Genomic DNA, 8,725 nt, shown 5'->3' with positions numbered 1-8,725 from the left:
TCTTGGGCACAGCCAGCTACCCAGAGGGAGCAAGTAGTTGGACCTGTGGGCTCTGGACCATAGTCACAAGGGACATCAGGCTCAACTGGCATAACATACTACACAAAACATTGTTCCACATCCTACTTTGGTGAGTAGTGACTGGGATCTTAAAAGCTTGCAAGTGGACATCTAGATGCAATAATGGATCTCTCCTCATCCAGAGCAAAGAAGAATGAAGAAAACCAAAGATTCATGGAAACAATTAGTCCAAGCAACTGGTACACCATGTGATCCTCAGCCTATATGACTACAAGACCAGAAGAATTAGATGGTGCCTGGCTACCACTGTCAACCACTCGGAGGGGGATATATGTAGGAGATCCTGGACAAAGGGGGAGAACAATGTGGAACAAAACTCAAACTTATTAAAAAAAAAAAAAAAAGTGTGTGTGTGTGGGCAGACTAGGTTTGCCAGTCTGATAGACCCTGATGGAACCACTGAGACTATGGCCCCTAGCTGCCCTTCAGGTCTAGAATTGAACCCACTCTTGTGGCTTTGGCCAAACAAAAGACAGGCATATGAATTGAACATTTACATTAGGTAGATCCACTCCTGGGAGCTCTGGTGGTGTAGTGCCTAAGGTATTTGACTGCTAACCAGAAGGCTGGTGGTTCTAACCCACCACCCACTCCTCAGAAGGGAGGTTGGGCAATCTACTTTTGCAGTGATAGTGCCTTGGAAACACAAGGAGGGGTGGCTATGAGTCGGATCCAATTAGATGGCAGTGAGGTTTTTTTTTTTTTTTTTTTTTTTTTTTTTGTAGATACACTCCTTGGAGAGAACAATCATAGGAGAATAGAAGGGCTGTGTATGCACAGGGAGACAGCTCGGGGGGCAGGAGTGCATGGAGGGAAGGACACAGGGAAGAAGTAACTATGGGGAGGAAGTAGGAGGGGAGCTGCTGCATTGTGGGAAATTGTAGTCAATGTTATGAAACAAAGTGTATGTGAGCTGCTGTATGGAGAGTGAATTTGTTCTGTAAACTTTCATCCAAATCACAATAGAAAAAAAAAACAACTAACAATTAATTGATGCATAAGAAGGTGGCATGGAAGCCAGTGGCCTGGGAAGAGAAGAAGCATAGCTGGAGTCTCTCTGCAAGGTCACAGCTGATAACATGATTGTTTTGCCTGGAAGAAAGTCAGACAAGGACCTGTAATCACTTCTCTGGAATAGCTGTCCTGCTAGGAAAAAGCTTAAAGGATGGTGCAATCATTTGATACTGTCCTAACATGCTTCAAGTAGTGAGTTTTTAACAATAAAGTAAAATGTAAATATGCCTCATTTAACGTCCATTTGGGCATGGTCTGACTGGCATGTTCATCTGTATTTTGTAAGGTTGTTTTGTTTTAAAGAGGAAGCAGCTCTCCTTCTGTTTATTATCTCTGCCAACAGTTTTAAAGATCCCAAACCCCCAGAGTAAACAAGCAGCAGGGCTCCAGTGCATATCCTGGTTTCCTCAGTGACTCTTCCTCTGTCTCCTCATGGCTTCATTCATCCACCCAGCAGCCATACAACCTTTCACTTCCAGAGCAGGTCAGTGCCTGCAGGGCTCCCCTACTCTTGCCATGGGTGCTGGCAGTGCCACCTGGCCCAGGATGCTTGCAGGCTCTGGACTTTGGGCAGTGGCAGCCAGCAGCAACACTGCACGTGATCTGGCAGTGGCCGCACCAACAGGGTGGTGACAGCCACCACCCCCTCCAGCTGTGGTCCTGGCACCCACAACCGGCTCCCTGCCTGGTTCCCACAGCCATCTTCCCCCCTTCCCCCAGCCCCATGTACTCCTAAACCCAAAAGCAAACTCACTGCCGTCTAGTTGGATCTGACTTATGGTGATCCCTTCTTGGTTTCCGTGGTGGTATCTCTGTGGAAGTAGATTGCCCAGTCTTCCTTCTGAGGAGTGGCTGGGGGGTTTGAACTGCCAGCCTTCTAATTAGCAGTCAAATACCTTAGGTACATACCACCAGAACTCCCCATGTACTCCTACATGCTCAAAGTTCTCATCTGCTCGCGGGGACAACCCTGTCCCAGCCCAGCTACACACCCAGAAGGCCAGTATCCTATATCCAGTGGATACTGCTCTCAGCCTCCTACAGGATCCCATAAGGTTTATAGTAGATTTTATGAGGATTTAACCATGGATTGTATGGGAACTGCCTATACATATAGTGTGGTGTTCCTACAATGTCCAAATTGCATGTCCTATTTCACAGAATGATTTGTGGATTGTACATGTACTTACCACAAACATCAACTAAACCACATCACTTCCCTTCTACTTTTGAAATTCAACTTCTCCTTTAAGTTGACAGGTCTAAGTCAGTCTTCCTTTGAAGAGGTAACTTAGGAAATAGGGAAATTCACTTTATGGCTTTGATAGAACTTTAAGCTCCTGTGTAGCCTGACATGCACACAATGAGCTGGAGACATTTTCCCAGTTTTGCTGCTCCACATGTGGTCTGTGGAGCAGCAGCAATTGCATAACCTGCAATCATCTTAGAATGTACGCTTGGGCTTTCCCTAGACCTTCTGAATCAGAACTTGCATTTTAATAGGATTAATTTTAATTAAAATCTCTTTGATGTGGCATGCACATTAAGACTTAAGAAGCACTGTTGTAAATTATAGCCTGTCCCTCTCCTGGTTGCTCAGCACAACTATCACACGTCACTTTAGGCAGGAGACTTGGGTGCTGGTCTTGGATTTACTCTTTGCTTTTACGTCTAGTATATACTACCTGCCCTGCCTCCTCCTCAGGGCTGCTGAACTTTGCTAACAAAGTCCTCCATGATCTGGCCCTGGGCTGCCTCAGACCTTCTTTGCCACTTTCCTTTTCCTATTGTACTCTAGCTACACTGACTGCTTGTCAGGCTCATTTCTGGCTTCAGGGTCCTTGCACTTGCATCACCTCTACCTCGAATGCTTTCTTTTGATCTCTGCATGCCTTGCTGCCTCATTATTCAGATCCCAGCCTGAATACAACCTCTTCAATGAGACCCTCACATTCTACCTAATCTAATTACTCTCTGACACATCAATCAGTTCTAATTCTCTGCACAGCACTTATCACCTACTGAACTGGGACAGTGATGGTCTTATTCCAGGTTGCAGCGTGAGTGCCTTGAACTGTACCTGGCACACTGTACACTCAATCCATATTTAATGAATGGCTGATGAGGATAAAACGACTCTGGAAAAAACAAGGTACTACATGAAACAGCAAATACTTTTATTAGCCAATAAAACCTTCCTTGCTTTCACCTAGTGATTTCTCTTGGAAATATAGCAGTATTAGACTGATTATTCTAACTACCTATATCATGTAAAGGGAAATTTGCTGCCCTGCCAACAAGCAAGAGAAGACCAGAATGCAGACTGCTTTTTGTATTTCAAGGAAAGACTTACTCCCCAACTATACCTCTTTCCTTCAGATACATCACTGCACCACCCTGTTCACATGAAGTTAATTTCATTGATCTTCTTGGAGAAAGTGAAAAACTTAAAAAAGAAAAGCTGCTACTAAGGTCACAATATAGGCTAGTTAATGGTGCTCTGCTAACAGAGCTGTGCCAGGAATGGACAGATGGACTGGAGACTTGGCAAAGTTGCCTGAGATTCAGGGAAGGATGCAGGTTAACAGCAGGGAGAACACCATTAGCCAACAAGCAAAGAACTGTCCAGAGGCTCCTTCTGTCACAAAACTGGAAGTTAATAATGGTTTTTTGGTTTAGTTGTGATTCTCAGTTAAGCATGACAGAAATTTGTTTTAACTCCAGTAAGAGAGGTTCCTAAAGGTTGGTTCACACAATCTGGTGTCACAGAAGGACCACAGCCATTTTCTGTAATCTATTTACAGTCTTAAGGTGAAAGGCACTCTCCTACCATTATCAAGTCGGGGCTAAGTACAGTCCCCTAAAGATAGGCAGTAATTTCTTTTTATGAACTATCTTTTCCTCACTTTTCTTAGACATTGCAAAAAATACCACAAAGGGAGTATCCATACATTTGCCTACCGTTTGGAATAAACAGAGCAATGGCCCCATCTGCTGATACTGGGTAGAACGGCAGAAGGTTAGGAGGACCTGTGACAATACTAGGACTCCTGCCTTCGGTTACTCTCCAATTTTCAAGTGATCCACAGCAATGCTGAGGAAAGGCTGACATCTAGGGAACTGTTTCATGATTGTGCTGAGGCACAAAGTGATAGGAGGGGGCTTTAAAACATTTTCTCCAAAGGTTCCATGTCTTCATTACTGTTTGTTTTTGGTTTTAAATTAGTTGTACTGCTCCAGAAGCAACCAGAGGTGCAATGGTTTTATAGCGGATCAAATGCTGCGAACCTTCTTCCAAGTCAATCACATAGTCCCTGAAAAAGAAAGAAAAAAATTATCTGCAGAGCTTAGTTTGTTCTCCATCAGGAGGAATATTTCCTATTGTGAAAAAACACATACGTCATTTACCTCTGTTCATCTGTTTCTGGTTCTACCAGTATGTTTTCTTGTCGTTCTTTCACTCTCAAAAACACGTATGAATCTAGATCAGGTTTGGGAACTGTCAGAAAAATAGTAAGGTAATCAGAAAATGCTCAGCTGACAAGGTCAATCTGGAAAAAGTTGCTGGGTTAATGGTATCAAGTACTAAGAGATCCCTCATACATACTCAGTTGGGGAGGATGCTATGAGGAGAGACCTGGCTTCTGACAGAACTAGCATCCAAGATTTCACATAGCAAGCAATCACTTAACACATGATGAGTACTTACAATGTGCAGGGAATTCTGCTACAAGTTGTAGAGAATGCAAACAAGAATAACACATGTTATTTTCAGATAAGGTGATAACAAGGCAGGATTTCATGAAGCCTCACATGAGTGGGGAGAAAGTAAAAGTAAGCTTGGGAGGTAAGAGCAAAGGCCTAGGCGGAAATATGCATGAAGTTTGGGGGAAGGGGGCGCGGGGAGACAGAGTATGTAAATCTAGTCAGAAATTTTTTTTTTTTCACCAAAAAATAGAAAGTATTAGAAAGTTCAAAAACCAAACTCACTGCCATTGAGTTGATCCTGACTCATAGCAACTCCTATTGAGTTTCCAAGACTACAAATCTTTACAGATGCAGACTGCCTTAGCTTTCTTTCATGGAGCGGCTGGTGTTTACAAACCACTGACCTTTTGGTTAGCAGCCAAACTGCGTTAACCACACCCCCACCAGAGCTCTGTATTAGAAAGTTAGATGGGGGTCATATGGTGATAGCCTTGACTGCTAGACAAAGGAATACAGGTTGTAATCTGTAAGTGGTCCCTCATTGGTGGATTATAAGTTAAGAAGTTGCTGACATCCTTCCCCTTCTACCACCAGCCAACATTTCAAGTTAATAAGTGTTGCATGATAGCTCATCTCCTGGAGCTGCTTGTTCACAGAGGACATCAATTTCAGGGTTACTGGATAACTCTTAGTTCTAAGAGCCCAGTTCAGGTTTTGTATTGGCCTTGGTTCCTTTATCTGTGGTAGAGGGTCCAGGATAACTGGCTCCCAAGATCTAAGGAGAATTCCTGGGGCTCTGGGCCTACCAAAAAGAGTAGGAATCAGTTGGCTACTTCTGGTTCCAGGAAACCCAACTTAAGCTTCAACACGCCTTCTCCCACCCTGCCACTGGGGTCAACAATACTCCAGAGGTCTCAAGGGGACTCAGAGCATCTGGACTAACTAAGCAAGACTGTTACTCAGCATAGGCTGGTCCCATTGTATAGCTCCCAATTTTAGAGCCCTGGCTCTAGTTCTTGGAAGGAGCCAGGACAAATGACAGGTGAGAGTTTTTGAAGGTTATTCACCAGCATCAAGTAGAAGCTCTGAGACAGATGTAGGAATTCAGATTCATCCGTTCAGTAGTTCCTTAGCTGATTTAATCATTTGGATGTGACAGGTCCTTGTTCTCTTCCTGTTCTTCCTAAGGTGCTCTTTTGGTTACCTTGTGCTGTTCTAACAGAAATACCATAGGTGGTGGCTTTAACAAACAAGAGTTTATACTCTTACAGTTTAGGAAGCTAGAAGTCTGAGTTCAAAGTGCCAAGCTCTAGGGGGTGGATGAAAGCCCCTCAACCTTGGGCTTCAGCTCTGCTTCTTGCTTTTGACCCATTGGAGGTGTAGGGATCTCTTCACTCAGGGAGCTGCTGGCTGCTAAGGCTGGCAAATCCAAGGTTGACAAGTAAAAAGGCACAGTCCCAAGATTATCAAACAACATGTCAAGCCACTAGTTTAAGTCCAGAGATAGTGCTAAGATCAGAAGGAAACATGGCAGGCTGCTGAATGAAGACTTGCCTACATGCAGGGTCCAAGTATGCTAAAATCCTCCAGAGACCTTTCTCAATGCTGCTGCTTATATACTTGAAGCAGACCACATCCCTAAGGCAACTACTCAGCTACTCCTGTAGATTCTAGCATGGAGCTAAAAACCAGTCTCATCATGGGGAATAACTACATCCAGCTGCCCAGACACTCAAAACCAGGCCCAGTCAAGTTGACACACAACTTAACTACCACATGTACAGACAAAAGTGGTTGACCAGTGAAGGAAGTGGACATGGACTAGACCTTCTGTTTCCTTCAAGCAGGCACAGAAAAATGACCAATTCATAGTTCCATAAATTTGGTATGGGTTTTAGATTATTCCAGGTGAATCACAACTCCATTCAAAGTTGTTCTAGCTATTCCGCTCAGCCAGAAAGGTCATTATGGCTCCCCAGCACAGGCTGGATCAGAGATAAATTCCTAGGACTCAGTTTGTACTTGAGTTAGTGGCCTTGGGACATTAAGCTTAGCCTGTGAACAAGATGAATTCCAGTTTCCTAGTGAATTGATTTGGTCTGACAATTTGCCTGACAAAGTCATGCTCAGATATGGCAACCTGTGAAAGACTAAAGAATACAGACTTTTACCCATAAGCCAGGTGTTCCTATTTGGTTGAACCCAGATTACTACCTTAACTCCCCTCCTCATCTCACTAGAATTTTAAGGGGACTAAGAGGTGGGTTTGAGGAGAGCCTTTGGCAGTATTTCTCTTCCCCCAACTTCCCTTCCTATAATCTCAGTATCCTAATCCTTCTCTCTCTTTCCATAACTAGAGAAATGCCTCACAACAAAATGTTCTAAGCCTTGACTACAGGTAACAAAAAAATATTAAAGATTTGCCTAATCTCCTATTTATATCCTCCATTCTACACAGTTCCTGCAGTGTTCCAGTCCCCGCCCATTCTGGAAGCTATGAGGAAAAGATCACCAGCTTCTTGAGATCAGAGATTATGTCATAGTGAGCTCTACCTGTATAATTACATGAGTAATTATATTTAAAATGGCAGTCAAACGAATTTCAGTATAACCCAAAGAACACAAAAATTGTGCTGAAATGGCTAATCTTGTACCTGTTTTTAATGATGATTTTTGTTTTTAACCAGAACTGTTCCTGTTTTCTGCCTATCTACATCCTTATTTTTTCCATATTTGAGAATGAACAGTGGGAATGAAGGAACCTGAAGACACTTGGAAAATAAACTGTGGTCCCTCAAGAATTTCTGGAAAGAGAATGTTTTGCTTACCTGACTTTAAGAGGTCCACCTTCTGTAAGTTAGGAGGCATATGCTTTAAGGCTACATTTTTTAGGTATGTCTCTGTATTAGCCATGTACCTGAAATACATAAATTTGAGTTTCTGTGATATACACAAATGATAGGAGTCACCAGGACTCTTGGAAAGACCACATGAATAAGGTTCTGAGATCACCTCCTTGAGCTCTGGTGGCATAGTGGATAAGGCATTCAGCTGCTAACGAGAAAGAGGTTCAAAACCACCAGCGTCTCCATAGAAGAAGATGGGGCTATCTACTTCTGTAAAGATTCACAACCTCAGTAACCTAATGGGGGTTGCTATGAGTCAGAATTGACTTAATGGCAATGAATTTGGTGGGTTTTGTTTTTTTTTTGGTTTCACTGATAAAACCACCAAAACTCACTCTCATGAGCCAGGGGAACAAAGCAGTTTCCACCCTTGCTGATTACTTACTCCTTTGCAAAGGCAAATTCTTCTGGAGAAAGGCTGGAAGGCTCCCTGTCAGAGCGTGTTTTCTCTTTTTCAAGGATATGAGGGAAAAACTTTTCTATCTGTGAGGATAAGTAAAAGTCAACATTAAAAAACATTTCTCAAAATTCAAATGTCAAACATTTTCTAAAAGATGTTGAGATTAATCTAAAATTTGACTTCAAAAATGCAAAGTCTTAGTGGCCAAAGCTATTTCTAAAAATAAGACCTACATACTAGACTCAAACAGGCAGGTTTCAAAGAATTCACAGACGAGATAAGGGTGCTAACAAAGAAGAAATGTAAAAGGGAAGGAGGCTTTCAAAGGAAAAATCTGAAAACACATTTGTAAATGGTATTTAAGAGGAAGAGAAAGGGATATCTTTTAAAAAAACTGAGGTAATTATACTGGTGTGTTCTTTTATGAGCTTGAACATACAGAAAAAGCTCTAAACACATTGAATATACATACACAGAGAATAGTAAAATCAAATTATAAGAAAAGATTCAATGAAGATAAAGCCCCAAATGAGGTAAGGCTTGGAATAGCATAGTGCCTAAGGCACTTGACTGCTAACCAGAAGGCTGGCGGTTCAAACCCACCAGCCACTCCTTG

The 8,725-nt window shown here is 42.7% G+C and overlaps 1 protein-coding gene across 1 annotated transcript in view; it reads right to left on the bottom strand.

Annotated features, from left to right (window-relative positions):
• Positions 1-4,312: 4,312 nt before the first annotated feature.
• Positions 4,313-8,725, bottom strand: part of GINS4 (GINS complex subunit 4) — a 13,154-nt gene continuing 8,741 nt past the window's right edge. The window contains exons 4-7 of the mRNA XM_007935012.2: positions 8,095-8,192; positions 7,632-7,720; positions 4,504-4,594; positions 4,313-4,409 (exon numbers count right to left, since the gene is read on the bottom strand). Of these exons, the coding sequence (XP_007933203.1) occupies positions 4,313-4,409; positions 4,504-4,594; positions 7,632-7,720; positions 8,095-8,192 (375 nt within the window). The remainder of the gene's footprint in view (positions 4,410-4,503; positions 4,595-7,631; positions 7,721-8,094; positions 8,193-8,725) is intronic.

This window comes from Orycteropus afer, unplaced genomic scaffold, assembly GCF_000298275.1.
Source record: "Orycteropus afer afer isolate SDZICR_OR568_19922 unplaced genomic scaffold, OryAfe1.0 scaffold00024, whole genome shotgun sequence".
NCBI classification, from domain to species: domain Eukaryota; kingdom Metazoa; phylum Chordata; class Mammalia; order Tubulidentata; family Orycteropodidae; genus Orycteropus; species Orycteropus afer.
The sequence above is the reverse complement of the archived record's forward strand: the minus strand, read 5'-3'. Positions and strand labels throughout refer to the sequence as shown.